The sequence below is a fragment of the Tursiops truncatus genome, chromosome 14 (assembly GCF_011762595.2).
Source record: "Tursiops truncatus isolate mTurTru1 chromosome 14, mTurTru1.mat.Y, whole genome shotgun sequence".
NCBI lineage: Eukaryota > Metazoa > Chordata > Mammalia > Artiodactyla > Delphinidae > Tursiops > Tursiops truncatus.
Window position 1 is genome coordinate 27,951,689 of NC_047047.1, and position 17,112 is coordinate 27,968,800.

The 17,112-nt window shown below is 35.4% G+C and overlaps 1 protein-coding gene across 12 annotated transcripts in view; it reads left to right on the forward strand.

Moving 5' to 3' along the window:
• Positions 1-17,112, forward strand: part of EXOC6B (exocyst complex component 6B) — a 710,711-nt gene that overhangs the window by 467,911 nt on the left and 225,688 nt on the right. Inside the window, exon 20 of one of the 12 annotated variants that reach the window (XM_073791258.1) lies at positions 3,045-3,976. The exons of the other annotated variants lie outside the window; for them this stretch is intronic. Coding sequence (XP_073647359.1) covers positions 3,045-3,056 — 12 coding nt within the window. The 3' untranslated portion in view covers positions 3,057-3,976. Of the gene's footprint in view, positions 1-3,044; positions 3,977-17,112 lie in introns of those variants that run through there. 12 annotated transcript variants of the gene reach the window in all.

The following is a 17,112-nucleotide window of genomic DNA, read 5'->3' on the forward strand; positions in this document are numbered from 1 at the left end:
TCTTAGGATTGCAGTGTTATGCTTATGGCATTTTGTAAAATATTTGGAATAGACAGACCTAAATGGTTCCTTTTACTGATATGATTCTATGTCTTTCAACTTTGTCCTTTTACAGAAAAGCTAGTGGAGAGGTTATTGCCTTGTACTTAATGAAAGCATATTTTTGATATTGAAATTTCTTAAATGTGTTCACTCTGTAGGATGTGAGTAGCATCTATATTTTATATATTGTTGGTGGTAGGTTATATAGCAAGAATTACTAACCTTTGTCATTATGATTCCAGGTATCTTTTTTCACTTACAAGAGATGGAATAGGATTCCAGATCAGAATAGCACTCAAGGCTCTCATTTTTATTTTAGAAAAAGAAATATCTTAAATGAGGCCAAATGCAAAAACAGAAAGAGTTAAGTGGAAATGTTTTGATTTATAGATTTTACAATAATCTTTACATTGCTCTATCTGGGAAATAAGCCTTTTGAGGTTGTTTCTCCCCAAATAGATTTTATTTATTTAACAAAAACATGTACACCTACAGTATACACCAACTGTTCTAAGTTACTTTACAAATATTAATTGTTTTAGAACCCTGTGAGATTGGTAGCATTTTACTCATTTAATGGATGAGGAAACTAAAGCGTAGAGAACTTAATTAAATTGCCCAAGGTCACACAGCTGGTAAGTGGAAGAGGTAGGATTTTGCTCCTCTAGTTCCTGAGTAAAAGCATCATCAACCTTTTACAGAATTAACCTAGTGTTTCTTAAAAACCAATGCTTCTCTAGACAACATTGTGGAAGTTAAATAAAATTAGGCTTTAGAAAACATTTTAAATGAAAATTCTGGTCCTTTGACTCTGTGTTTGTATACTTGCTTCAGATATCCATGTAGCAAAACTCTAAACTGTGATCTTTTTCCAAAGAAGACATACAGATGGCCAACAGGCACATGAAAAGATGCTCAATATTGCTAATCATTAGAAAAATGCAAATCAAGACTGCAATGAGGTATCACCTCACACCAGTCAAAATGGCTGTCATCAAAAAGTCTACAAATAATAAATGCTGGAGAGAGTGTGGAGAAAAAGGAACCATCCTACACTGTTGGTAGGAATGTAAATTTGTGCAACCGCTATGGAAAACAGTATGTAGGTTCCTTAAAAACTGCACATGCATACACACACACACACACACACACACACACACACACACACACACACACACACAGTGGAACATTACTCAACCATAAAGAAGAATGAAATGATGCCATTTGCAGCAACATGGATGGACCTAGAGGCCATCATACTAAGTGAAGTAAGTCAGACAGAGAAAGACAAATATTATATGATATCACCTATATGTGGAATCCAAAAAATAATACAAATGAATCTATATACAAGACAGAAACATACTCACAGGCATAGAAAACAAACTTATGGTTCCTAGACGGGAAAGGGAGGCGGGGGAGATAAATCAAGAATATGGGATTAACAGATACAAACTACTATATGTAAAGTAGATAAGCAACAAGGATTTACTGTATAGCACAGGGAATTATATTCAATATCTTGTAATAACCTATAATGGAAAATATTCTTAAAAATTATACATAACTTGATCACTTTGCCATACACCTGAAACTGACACAGTATTGTAAATCAACTATACTTAAATTAAAAAAAAACAACTTGGATTTGAAGTGTTAATGAGAAGAGAATGCATTAAATGTGAGTTGAAGGTGATTTCTAAAAGAGTAAGGAAAAAGTATATATACTGGTCTATAAGAACATATCTTTCTCAATATTGATAACTACAGACCCAAATTTCAGAATTATCATATTCTTCCCTCTGGTGTTTTTCCAATCAAGTTTTAATGTATCTTCATAGTCTAATGCCTTAGATAAATTACTAATAATGCAGTTCTAATTCAATTACCTTTCCTTTGCATTGTTTAGTCTATTTTATTATTATGTGCATAACTTTAGAATAACATGAGCTCCTAGAATTTGAAATTTAGCTCAACGAATATTTATTGAACACCTGATACGTGCTCAGTGATATGCTGTGCTGCCTGGTAATAAAGACGAAATCTCTTTTCCAAGGAAGAATATAGTGTAATGATTTGAGTATTGCTGATTTAACTGCACAGGATGCATTTGTAATCCAGTAATCCTAAAGATGCCGTTTAAAAGTAATTCATCACTAAGATAAGCTGATATCAGTAAATAAAGAGATTTACTTGGGGTTTAATTCTTTGCCCTCACTAAAGATCTAGGTAAGAGCACAACCTGATCCTGCTTCTGTTCTTACAGCCACATCAGAAAAGAGCAACTCCTTAATTCCATGTCCAGTATTGGTAGAGGTAATGTGCAGTAAAAGTTAAAGGACTAAGCTAGTCCTCAAAATAATTTTTTTTAATTTATTATGAAATTGTTGGTGAAACTTATTTGAAGCCATGATAATAATTCTGGAAAAGTATGTACAAAGTGAGAGTTTCTGTACTAGGTAAGAGTACTCAATAACTGAAAAATGGTATTGTGGTCTTCTTAATGCTCTAGGAAGTTAAATCAGGCAGGCTGAACTATTTGATCTTTTGGTCTCTACTATGATTTATGATTATAATAGTACACGACACCTGACAAGACAGATTTTAGTATCCCTCTTTTACAGTGGAGGAACTTAGGACACTTATGGTAAAGTACCTTGTTCCCATAGCCGTGAATTGGTTGGCCCCCAAATCAGTCTCAAATCTCTGGCTCTAAAGTTTGTTCTCTTAAGTGCACAATGTATTATAGTGCTCATTGGCAGGATTGGCATTATTGGCAGCTCAGTTTCTTTGAACAGTTTTACCAAAAGAGAAATTCAAGATTTCTTCTTGCTTTTAAAATTTTCCCTTTAATTAAGATTTTTCATTTCGTTCAGTGGACGTTGGTTGCTAGTGAGATGATATCTAAGTGAGTTACAAAGTTAAACTTCCCTCTGGTGTAACTTTTCAAGACTAAGGAGTTTCTATAGGTTCTATTTTCCATTTACATCTTTTTTTCTCAGACTTTATCATAAAGAGTATTCAAGACTTGTAGGGAGAAACATCTCTTCCATCCATACACTTGGAAGCAAAGACCAACTATATAGATGAGCAGAAGATGTTGACTACATCAACAGTTTATTTTTGGTTTCTTATAAAACTCTACAGGTAAGAAGATGAAGAAATTTAACCTGATCTCAGGGGAGTGTGTGTGCGTGTGTGTGTGTGGTTTTTAAAGCAATCATATCATAACATACTTCTAAATAAATTTTGTCCTTCATTATAGTCTTCTTGGAAAGCTATTACAGTTTTCTCCAAAACAGTATATTTAGAGACACTTTGTGAATCGTGTCATTTTGTAATTATTATCCCAAAGAGTGTTATTCAGTTTAGTTATTTCTTCATCCATGAAATATTTGTTAAATGCCTATAGATTGCAAGGAACCATGCTTAAGCGATCTCCCATCTTATTCTTCAGTCTTGGCTCTAAACCACGGCACTATTGACATTTTGGGCTGGGTAATTCTTTGCTAAGGGGGCTGTGCACTGTGGGATGTTTTACAGTATCCCTGGCCTCTACCCATTAGATGCCAGTAGTCCCCCTGCCAATATTGTGATATCCAAAAATGTTTCCAGACATTGCCAAATGTCCCTGGAGAGCAAAATCATTCCCAGTTGGGAATCTCTGCTCTAATGTCTGAATTAAAAACTAAAAAGGAAAAAAAAAACCCACAGACAGTGAGTAATTGCTACCACTGAAGATGATAAAAGCAATGGCCATGAAAACTGTTCTAAAAGACAAGTTTCAGGAACACTGGGAGAATGATTAGCACTATTGTATAACCTCCTGTCATTACCTAAGTTCTGAAACGTGTATTAAAAGAACTAGACCACTTTATGCTTGTATTGTATCATTACTTGTCCTCGATGCTTTATTCATTTCTCCTAATGTGGCCTGTTTGCTTTTAATCAGACTTGTTTAATCATCTAAAACAATCTTTAACTTAAAAAATGTTTCAGTTATCTTCCAATATCTTCATTTTTTTTATCTGCCTTTTCCATTTGGGGTAAGGGCAGGAATAGTCCACTGAAAACAATTGGGTGCTCATTTGACAGAAAGTACCAGAATATTTCTAAGCATCAAATGTAATGACATCAGGATATGTGACTCCATGATGATTTTTAGAAAAGTTCTTAGAATGATGACAGTGTCATTGGAAGCAAACAAAAACTAAAAATAACTTTTTCTTGTTGTTTGCTTCTGCTCTTAAAGGTATGAAATTAGTGAAATTGTATTAAAACGCTCTAAATCAGCATAAAATTCAAATATAATTACCACTAATTACAAAGACCTATTATTTGATATCCTTAAATCTGGCTTCATCAACTTTTATGTGAAAATTGAAATTTGAGATTTCTAGGAAAGATGGCTGATTGAGCTGATTGCCCTACCTGAAACACTCTGAAATGGACATAAAGAAGCAAAAATAGAGATGTAAGCTTCAGCTATAGATGAAACTATAGGAGTAACCTTAGCTCCATTCTATTTATTGCAAAGACTGTTTTCTAGATATTAACTTAGAGATAGAAGCATTACGGATACAAGTGGCAAATACCAAATTGGGGCTGATTTTCATACTTCAGAATATGAGATGACAGGGGGTGAAGCTGTTAGAGGGTCATGCTGTACTATGTTTTTCTCAACCTAACTTCCTTTTGTAGAAAAATCCTTCCACTTGTGCTGCTAGCTCTGAAATAGATAATGGCTAAAATCTGAACTACCCACATGTAATCAATTCAGGACAAGAGAGTTATCCAATTTGATAAAGTATTTGGAGATAAAATATTTGAGATTAGGTCATCTCTACTAGATTCACTCTTTTCTACGAACCTCTCGCCCCTTTGCAGGGCATATAAAGGAGTGAACACAGACATTATAGCCAATCAATTTCTAGCTTTCCAGCTCAGAGTATAAAGTATGTCTTAAAAAATGACTGAGAAGCAGAAGAATCCAACCACGCTAATCATAATAAATAGCAGATAGAATCAAATTGCTCCTTTTCTTAGCTAAATGACAGGCACAGCTTAGAACCTGTAGATGAGTGCTACCAAAAATAAATAAAATACATGGAACATAAAAGGCAAATGAGGAATATATTTTGAAAGAACTACCTCAAGAAACTAAAGAACACTTAAAGAAAAAATAATTTTCAACATTCTCAAGGGGATAAAAGTGACCATAGACTCTATGATAAGAGATCAAAGAAGAGATTTAAGAGATTAAGATACAGATAAAAGGACACCAAAGTTAGATTAAAAGAGAGCAGGCAGAGGGGGATGGGTAAAACTATAAAAATAATTAAAACCACATTAGATACAGGAAGATGTAGAGTCAGTGATGCAGCAGATGGACTTAATGACTTAAAGGAAATGCTTGAGAAAAATCACACAAAATACAGTGAGAAAGATTAAAAACTATTAGTGGAAATTTATTGATACAGAAGGGAAAAAAATCATCCCTGAAATAAAGGACCTCAACCTACAGGTTGAAAGAGTTTACTAAATACCAGGAAAAAGTAATAAAGACTTAGACTTCTCCGGGTAACGTTTAAGATTAAAAAAATTCCTTAAATGTTACTATAGTAAAAAAACAGGGCTTCCCTGGTGGCGCAGTGGTTGAGAGTCTGCCTGCCGATGCAGGGTACACGGGTTCGTGCCCCGGTCTGGGAGGATCGCACATTACCACGGAGCGGCTGGGCCCGTGAGCCATGGTCGCTGAGCCTGTGTGTCCGGAGCCTGTGCTCCGCAACAGGAGAGGCCACAGCAATGAGAGGCCCGCGTACCGCAAAAAAAAAACAAAGCCACCTTTTTAAAGTTGGCCTCATATTTTTTTCTCATACCCCAAATGACACTGTAATAATGTCTATAGAATGTTGAAGAAAAAAAATGACAATTTAAAAAGTAAGCAATTACAGCCTTTATGAACCCTTTCTAAAAATTTACTTGGAAGGTAAATCAAAAGAAGAAATCCATAAATGGTAAAATTATCATATAGAAAGACTGGTGGTGAACATGTTAAACACAGAATCAAACAGACTTGGAAAACAGGAATGAAATGTTTGAATTCTTAAATAGAAGATATATAATTTAGAAAAAATGTGATGCTAGTTAACAGGGATTAAAAGTTCAGAAAGAGCCAGCAAAATGGAGATTTTTTAGGGCATGGGGTTGAAAACAAAGGTCATATTAACATGCTAATTACTTCATCATTCCTAGGGGAGTTTATTTTTGAAGTATATAAATGGAAAAATGTGACTTCAGCATACTAGTGTATGTCATCAGTTGTAAAGAATATTTTTTTTTTTTTTACATTTTAACATATCTGGAATTGGAATATATCTCCTAATCAATAGTGAGTTAACAGTTATAATTGGCACCATATTTTCTTTCACGGTCATTTTAAAATAACAATGCATCTTATAGTTATTCACATTTTTGAGTGCATTAAATATATATTTTAAACGTTAAAGTGATCACTAATGGAACTAAAACTGACAATTTTTTGTACTATTTAAATTAATGATTAAAGGGAATAAGGGGAATAAGAGAATTAATAAAATACAGACCAGGGCTTCCCTGGTGGCACAGTGGTTAAGAATCTGCCTGCCAATGCAGGGGACATGGAGTTCGAGCCCTGGTCTGGGAAGATCCCACATGCCTCGGAGCAACTAAGCCCATGTGCCACAACTACTGAGCCTGCACTCTAGAGCCCATGCACCGCAACTACTGAGCCCATGTGCTGCAACTACTAAAGCCCGTGTGCCTAGAGCCTGTGCTCCACAACAAGAGAAACCTCTGCAATGAGAAGCTCTCGCACCGCAACAAAGAGTAGCCCCTGCTCGCCACAACTTGAGAAAGCCTATGTGCAGCAATGAAGACCCCACGCAGCCAAAAATTTTAAAAAAAGTATTAAAAATAAAACAAAATAAAATACAGACCATAAAACAAAAGATTGAAAACAAAAGAAATGCTGTTAAAGGAGACAATAGAAAATAATAAGTTGAGAGCTCCTTCTATGGAGTCACACTGACTTGTGTTTAAATTGCAAAGTCAATCAAATTATCTGTGTAATAATAACATGGACAATTAGAAAATTTTCTACTAAACAATTCTATGATTGTAAAAGAAATCAAAAATATAACTTCAGAATATTTTAAAACTAGTGGTAATAAAAACAAAATATCTCATAGCCGATGAGCTACAATTAGAAGCATTCTTCAAGGAAAATTCATAACCTGACTGTTTCCAGTTTTAATCTAACAGGAGTTCAAAATGAATATTTTTTTAAATTAATTAATTTATTTATGGCTGTGTTGGGTCCTCGTTTCTGTGCAAGGGCTTTCTCTAGTGGGGGCCATTCCTCATCGTGGTGCGAGGGCCTCTCACTATCGCGGCCTCTCTTGTTGCGGAGAATAGGCTCCAGACGCGCAGCCTCAGTAATTGTCGCTCACGGGCCCAGCTGCTCCGTGGCATTTGGGATCTCTTCCCAGACCAGGGCTCGAACCCTTGTCCCCTGCATTGGCAGGCAGACTCTCAACCACTGTGCCACCAATGAATATTTTTTTAAAAAATCAGAAACAAAAGGAAAGCAACAGGAACTAATTAATAATGACAAAACCATTAATTAATTAAATATCAATTGAATTGATAGATTTAATAGCTTTTTCATTGATAATGTAAAAGTCATTAGTCTAAAGTTGAGGAAATGAAGAAAGCACAAAATATACAAAATTATAAAAGTAAGAATTGGGAGAACATTGAATGCTGCAACTTTGCACAAATCTGTCTACAAATTTGAAATTTTAGTTGGAAATAGATGATTTTCTGGGAAATTTTAAGCAAATTTAAAAGGAGATAGAATATTTAAACAGAAAAAAGAAACCCATAATGGTAAGAATAAAGCTGTTCTAAAGAATAGCTTATACCTCTTAATTAAAATGCCTTCTAGATGGCTTTGTGGGTGAATTGTCCTTAACTATCAAGGAACAGATAATATTAATGCTGTTTAAACTGTCCTTGATAATGGAGATGGAAGGCATAATTAATAATTACATTTATGAGACAACGTAATATTGATACAAAAACATGATGTTGAAAAGCAAAAAGAATCTGCAAGTCCACCTCACACAATATTGATGAAGATAATCTTTAAAAATTTTGCAAATGCAATACAGTGCTGTATTAAAGCAACATAGGCCATGGCCGAGTAAGAGTCATTCTAGGATGCAGGGTTAGTTCAGTATAATTTTCAGGCTATATTGAAAAAAAAGATTAAATTTTTGGATACCTGAAAACACTTGATGTAATTGAATATTCATTTCTATATAAAACCCTTAGATTTTATATATTTCCATGGATGGATAAATAATACCTTAAAATAAATGTGTGTGTTTAATACAAGACAAACACTATTATTAAATGCTTTTTTTCTCTGGAGGTGCTAGCTAAAGCAATTATGTAATAGCAACTAATTTAAATATTGGGAAAAGAAGAGGTAAAATTATTACTACTTGTTGATTATATGGTCCAGTATCTGGACTACCATGAGACTTACCTAAGGAATAATTGATTAGAAACAAAAAATTACATAAATTAATAACACATTAATTTGTAGTTTTCCTGTGAATAAACCAAAACCTACAAAATGTAAGAGTGAAAGGATTGCATTAGTAAATGGCAACAAAATGATTGGAACATTTAGTAATAAACATGAAATATGTGAATAATAGGGAATTTATAAAACTCTGAGTATCATAAAATAATCTTTTTATATGTGGTGAGATGTTTGTAATAATGTCTGTTATCCAGTAATCCAGTACAGTTCAATAAAAATTCTAGTGGGAATTGCATTGGAACTTATAATTAGGTAAAATTTATTTGGAAGAAGGAATGTGAGAAAAGGAATGATCAGTAGAATTCTAAGAAAGAAAATTAGGGAGAACACCATTTTCGTACCTAATCTGGAAGGTTAGAGTCATTCAAACATTAGGCACTTGCAAGGATATGAATATATAGTTCCTGGAAATAGAGTAGATAATCCAGAAATAGATCCAATACTATTCAGGAATTTAATATATGATCGAGATGTCTCAGATCACTGGGAATAAGGGTGGACTATGGAATAAATGTTGTAACAACCAAGTTAAGATGGGGAAAAATTGATTCCTTTCACTGCCCTTACACCATAGATTTAAATATATGTTTTTAAAAGTCATAACAGTACTAGAAGAAATGGAGTGGAGATTTTCTCAGCATGGAACAAAACTCAGGGGCCATAAAGAAGTGTCTGTTAAATTTGATTATGAAAACTCAGTACTTCTCTGTCAAAATTACCATAATCAGTCAGAAGTCCGGTAGGGACAGACAGGGCTAATTTCCTAAAAAACAAAATACTCTTATATATTAAGAGCATGTAATATTAAGAGCATATAAGATGCTTTTACATATTAAATTAAAATATTACCAATAAAAATGTACAAGATCGGCTTCCGTGGTGGCGTAGTGGTTAAGAATCCACCTGCCGGGCTTCCCTGGTGGCTCAGTGGTTGAGAGTCCGCCTACCGATGCAGGGGACACGGGTTCATGCCCTGTTCTGGGAAGATCCCACATGCCGCAGTGCAGCTAGGCCCGTGAGCCATGGCCGCTGAGCCTGCGTGTCCGGAACCTGTGCTGCGCAACAGGAGAGGCCACAACAGTGAGAGGCCCGCGTACCGCAAAAAAAAATAAAAAAGAAATTAATACACAGAAATCTCTTGCATTCCTATACAATAACAATGAAAGATCATAAAGACAGAGTAAGGAAACAATCCCATATATCATCACATCAAAAAGAATAAAATACCTAGGAATAAACTACCTAAAGAGGCAAAAGACCTGTACTCAGAAAACTATTATACACTGATGAAAGTAATCAGATATGACACAAACAGATGGAAGGATATACCATGTTCTTGGATTGGAAGAATCAATATTGTGAAAATGAATGTACTAGCCAAGGCCATCTACAGATTCAGTGCAATCCCTATCAAAGTACCAAGGGCATTTTTCACAGAACTAGAGCAAAAAAATTTTAACATTTATATGGAATCACAAAAGACCCTGAATAGTGAAAGTAATCTTGAGAAAGAAAAACGGAGCTGGAGGAATCAGGCTTCCTGACTTCAGACTCTACTACGAAGATACAGTAATCAAAACAGTATGGTACTGGCACAAAAACAGAAATATAGATCAATGGATAGGAAAGAAAGCTCAGAAATAAACTCACACCCCTTTGGTCAATTAATCTATGACAAGGGAGGCAAGAATATAAAATGAAGTAAAGACTGTCTCTTCAGTATGTGGTGCCGGGACAACTGGACAGCTTTCATGTAAAAAATGAAATGAGAACAGTCCCTAACACCATACCCAAAAATAAACTAGAAATGGGTCAAAAACCTAAATGTAAGGCTGGACAATATAAAACTCTTGGAGTAAAACATAGGCAGAACACTCTTTGACATAAATCATGGCAATATCTTTTATGATCCACTTCCAAGAGTAATGAAAATAAAAACAAAAGTAAACAAATGGGACCTAATTAAACATAAAAGCTTCTGCAAAGCAAAGGAAAACCATCAACAAAATGAAAAGACAGCCCACAGAATGGGTGAAAATATTTGCAAATGATGCGACTGACAAGGGATTAATCTCCAAAATACACAAACAGCTCATGCAGCTCAATATCAAAAAAGCAAGCAACCCAATCAAAAAATGGGTGGAAGATCTACAGACAGTTCTCTAAAGATGACATATAGATGGCCAAAAAGCACATGAAAAGATGCTCAACATCACTAATTATCAGAGAAATGCAAATCAAAACTACAATGAGGTATCACCTCACACCAGTCAGAATGGCCATCATCAAAAAGTCTACAAACAATAAACGCTGGAGAGGGTGTGGAGAAAAGGGAACCCTCCTACACTGTTGGTGGGAATGTAAATTGGTACAATTACTATGGAGAACAGTATGGAGGTTCCTTAAAAAGCAAAATAGAACTACCATATGATCCAGCAATCCCACTCCTGGGCATATATCTGGAGAAAACCATAATCCAGGAGGATACACGCACCCCAGTGTTCATTGTAACACTGTTTACAGTAGCCTAGACATGGAAGCAACCTAAGTTTCCATCAATACATGACTGGATAAAGATGTGGTACATATATACAATGGAATATTACTCAGCTGTGAAAAAGAATGAAATAATGCCATTTGCAGCAACATGGATGGACCTAGCAATTATCATTCTATGTGAAGTAAGTCAGACAAAGACAAATAATGATTTCACTCATATGTGGAATCTATTTAAAAGAAATGATACAAATGAACTTATTTACAAAACAGAAGCCGACTTGTAGATATCAAAAAAAAAAAACAAACAAATGGTTACCAAACAAGAAACATCGGCAGGAGGATAAATCAGGCACTTGGGTTGAATACACACATACTACTATATATAAGAAAGATAACCAACAAGGACCTACTGTATAGCACAGGGAACTCTACCCAATATTCTGTGATAACAGAAATATAAGAAAGAATATATATAAGAAAGAATCTAATATAGAAAGAATCTAATAAAGAATGAATATAGTAGTGAAGTAGATGGACCTAGAGTCTGTCATACAGATTGAAGTAAGTCAGAAAGAGAAAAACAAATGCCATATGCTAACACATATATATGGAATCTAAAAAAAAAAAAATGATTCTGAAGAGCCTAGGGGCAGGACAGGAATAAAGACACAGACGTAGAGAATGGACTTGAGGACATGAGGAGGGGGAAGGGTAAGCTGGGACGAAGTGAGAGTGGCATGGACATAAATACACTACCAAGTGTAAAATAGCTAGCTAGTGGGAAGCAGCCACATAGCACAGGGAGTTCAGCTCGGTGCTTTGTGACCACCTAGAGGGGTGGGATAGGGAGGATGGGAGGGAGACGCAAGAGGGAGGAGATATGGAGATATATGTATATGTAGCTGATACACTTTGTTACAAAGCAGAAATTAACACACCATTGTAAAGCAATTATACTCCAATAACATGTTAAAAAAAAAAATGTGATCCATCCATACCATGGTATATTACTCAACCATAAAAAGGAATGATGTACTGATTTTTAAAAAAAGGAATGAATACATGTATATGTATTACTGAATCACATTGCTGTACCTAGGAAACTAACCAACATTGTAAATCAACTATACTGCAGTAAAATTAAAATATTAAAAAAATTAAACTTCATTACTAAATTTAAAAAAAGAGAAAGTGTGAAATAAGGTAATAGTAATAAGTCCAAAATGCATTAAAGATCACACTAAATATGAAAATAGTAAAATTTCCTTTCAACATAGAGGTTGCCAGATTTACTTTATACAAAAATTTGGCTTTGTGTTGTTTACGAGAGATACTACCAATAACATAAAATAGAACAATATAAAATAAATGTGAGAAATAGTCGAGGCTGGTGCTAAGACAAAGAAAGCATATTAACATTATATGGTTAGCAGACATTTTGTCCTTTTCCAAATGTTCATACAACATTAGGTGCATGCCAAAAGGTCCTTGATATTTTGTCCTATTCAAAATCATTTGGCATGCTTATGGGTGTTTTGGATAGGATCATATTTCAAGGACCTTTTGGCGTGGACCAAATGTCTTATGGTCATTTTGGACAAAACCAGATGTCCTGCAAGGCATTATATAAAATAGAACTTAAGGCAGACAACCTCAAAATTAGATAAAAAAGGTATATAACGTACTTTAATCCTACCAAATCCTTGGATCACTACTATTGTTTGTCCTTTAGAGCAGCAGTTCTCAAAACTTTCTGGTTTCAGGAACTATTTATACTCCTAAAAATTATCAGGGAACCCAAAGAACTTTTGCTTATTTTTGTTGTATGTACCGATATATGCCATATTATAAATTGTCTTAGACATCTTTTGTGGTATTTTATTTTAAAAGAGCAATAATAAATCCAATGTGTTAACATAAATAACACTTTAATGAAAAATTACTATTTTCTAAGCAAAAATTTACTCTTGAGTAGCACTATTTTACATTTTTGCAAATCCCTTTACTTTCTGGCTTAAGAGAAGACAGCTGAATTCTTATACATCCTTTTACATTCAGTCTGTTGTGTTACATTGTTTTAGTAGATTGTATTATTTTCAGTTATTAGTTCCCTTCCCTGTGTCAGGCTTGGCCATGTGACTTGCTTTGGCTAGTGAAATAAATACCTTACGTTACTTTTCAGAAGAAGTTTTAAGAGCCATTTTGTGGTTCTTCATCACTCTTTTCCCTCTGCTATGTGCATAGAATGTCCTAAAGAGTATCTGCTTCATTTCCAACTTTGTTCTAGAATAAAAATGTCATGAAGCAGAGCAGTTGATCCTCGGCCAACAATATTGAGGGAGGATTGAACCTTGGTTGTAAGACACTGAGATTTAGTGGTTATTTTGTTATTGTATCATAACTGAGTATAAGGTGACTGATACAGAAATTGATAACTGAATGAGATACTACTGTAATAAACACACATACAAAAATACCTAAAATAAATGACATTGACTTTGGGACTAGGCAAAAGGTGATTCTCAGGATAAAACTTCTGGTGAAGTTGTCCCTTGAGATAGCCGGAAATCAGATAATGTACCAGATGAGTATGTAATATTGATACTGACCAGGGTTCTTGGCCTTCCCCCATCAATAGAAATTGACTAGAAGCCAGACAAGAAATTCAGGCAAGGCTTTATTGGGGCCCCTGCTGCAGCAGCGGGAAGTGAGAACAAGCGACAGGTTCCCTTGCTCGCTTGCTCACTGAGGGGGAAGCAGCTTGGTCCTTATATGGGGTGAGGGTAGGGGTGTGCCCAGGGGTCAGGCTGGAGGGATGGCTTAGGTGTTTTGCCCACCCCTTAGGTGGTGGTGTGTGCAGGGGACATGTACAGTACCCTGCTTTTGTTCCCAACACCCTGTTTTTGCTCCTGGCTCTTCAGAAGTGGCAGTTGGGTTTTTGGTCTCTTTGTATCTTTTGTCCAGAATTTGCCCCAACTGTGCATGCATGCAGTTATTTTTAGTTCCATATAGTTTCTTTGTATTTTGTTGCTCAAGGAGAGGTTTGTCCAGGTGCAAGCATTCAGCACTGCAGCAAATGGTCCCGGGTTCTAGCCTATCTCAATATTGAGCAACAAGAGTTTGGGAAACAAAATTCTGACGAATATTCTTTGGTTGCTATTGGCTTCATCTGATTACAAAATAGAGATGATCTCAGGAAAGAATTGGCCTGTTTATAATCAGAGTGTAAAGGGAATGGGGAGAGTCTAGAAATTTCAAGAATTGAAGGGTCAAAATACGTAACTTTCTCATTTTCAACTGGTAATTATATAATTGAAAAATTATTTGAATGGACAGAAGCCTATTATATTTCAGCCATCTATCAAAGACCACATGAGGGCTAGAAGCAGCATATTTTTTTAAAAAAAACTTAGATTCAATTAAAGTAGGTACCCAGTAAATTGCTCCATTTGATTGACATGGCTCAGAAGGGAAAAAAAGCACTGGGTGTGTGGTTATCCCATAGAAACTTGCTGACCTCAAGGAACTTGTAATTAAGTCTAGAGTAAGAGGTATATATATCCTTAAAAGATTTGTGAGTCTGGCTATTGGCCTAACAAGATGACTGCAATTAAATAAGATTTTGAGAGTGTTGTACTGCCAAATGAGCTAGTAGGTTCTACTAAAAGAGGTTGTGATTGTTCATGACTTGTGTGCCTCCTACCTTCTGTGAATGGGAAGTAGCTTGAGAAAGCTGCTCACTGCTCAACCACCAAGGTAGTAGTAGTGAAGCATAGTCTTCAATACCTTATCTGTGGATCTAATGAGGATCAAGGAAAATGAATGACCTCCTAGAGGGCAGAGCCAGCAGCCTCAGAAAACAGTGAATTAGGAAGCTACCCCAAGAACGTAAAACCAGGGCCCAAGTAAGGAATGTTTGCTACTTTCAGGGCAAGTGTCCCTTGCAACTTCAGAATTCATATGAATAACTGCATATGACTGCCTGTGTCCAGTGTAATGTGAACAGAAGGGATGGATGTCACCTCCAAGCAGAACTGTTAGAAGCATTACCTTGTTCTGCCATGGCTGTCTTCCCTTTGCTATGAAGTTAGCATGTCCCAGAAAGGGGCTGCTTCTTCAGCCTGATCCCCAGCTGACATGTAACATGAGTAAAAAATAAATCTTTGTAGTTGTCAGCCACAAAGATTTGGGAGTTATTTGTTATTGCAGCATAACCTAGTATAAGCTGTCTGACAAATCAGTATTGGTTGAAGTTTTTGTGTTTACTGCTAGAATCCTGAAGATGCTAAGACTCCAAAATCTCCTAGAAATTGCTTTTTCTCTGTACTTTACTAACAGAAGATATAGAGTAAAAACTATTACTGCTATTTGGCACTGTTTCATATATACCGTGTATACTATTGTTATTTTTTTATGGTTCCAATCTCCTACTTGCTTTAAGGTCAGAAGGCTGACCTTGCTTTAAGGCTACTTGTCATAAGGTCAGAAATTTCACTTTGTGCTACCTATTCCTTCTCATTAGTGGAGTGAAGCAGTGTTCTGCAACAGTTTTATTCAATTAGATTTTATACTGGCATGGTTAATTCTAGAAGCTGTGATCTACATTTGTTTGTCATACTTTGGACACTTAGAGACAGTGAGTTGTAGAAGCTGTCTATGATTGATTACAGTCAAAAAACACATGGAAATGTCTCCATACTTTTCAAACTACAGTGTCAGTACATTTTGAAGAGTTTTCAGGATCCTTTTCACACTAAGTTTTTGTTTTTTGTACCCTGAGAAGACTTTGCTACTTTCCCCCACTGCTTTCTCTTGCCACAGCTACAATGATTTGGCTTTTGATCAGTGTATTCTTTGGAGGACCCCAGGCTCAGCATCTTTTTCCTTTTTGTTTGCTCTTTGACTTGTAAGTTTTCAGAACTCCGTAGCTGAGTTTGGAAGATTGGGGCAAAAGCTGCAGACAGGAAATTTGTTTCTTTAATTTAGCTGAATTGTAGAGCCTTAAGGTTCATTATCTTTCCTCACTTCAAAATATGAATGAATACCTGAGTTTTAAGAATCTTTCAGGGTTGCTACAGCCATTGATTATGTTTCATAAAAGAAAGGTATATAAAAACACAGCATGTTCATATCCTTTACAAAAACATTTTTACCAAGTGAGTGAGAGGGGAGTGTTTATTATCAGGCTAATTCAGCCAAGACTGTGGACATGGAGTCTTAAATTAGGCCAGGAAAAAAGGACTGTCATAAAAGTTAGATTGTAGTATATGTATAACTGATTCACTTCGTTATAAAGCAGAAACTAACACACCATTGTAAAGCAATTATACTCCAATAAAGATGTTAAAAAAAGTTTAGATTGTAATCTAATAAATTGTCTGACTATTGATCCTCTGCTAACCAAAGCATCTTGAATTGAGGTAAGTATGAGCAGAGCGGGCCATTTCAATGAGCTGGTAAATTTTTATAGACTTGAAGATTTTGGATTTATCTTGGGATTTATCTTAAGTCTGTCAGACTGACTTGAATTGAACTTTGGTGCCCAAGATGTTGGCACAAAAAATAACTAAGCCAAGCTATGTGAAGGTCATTAATTTCTAAAGTTTAACAAATTGACACTGAGTGCATCTGGTCTTGAAAGGTTGTTTTCCGAGTATATTAATATCGCTGCCTAGAGGGCCTCTGTCAATATTATGTGGAATTGGTAGGGTTCTTTGTCTTCATGTCACATTACCTAACTGGGGTCAAGCGCTCAAATTTGAAAGTAATTTTTTTTTCAGTTTTGGGTAAGCATTTATAAAACTGGTTTTTTGGACGACTCATAATTAGTTAAACTATTCATATAGTTGTAAAGGAAACATTTATTTTTCAAGGGTTTTTGGAAAGCATTATATGGTTGATTCATTGTCTTTTGACAT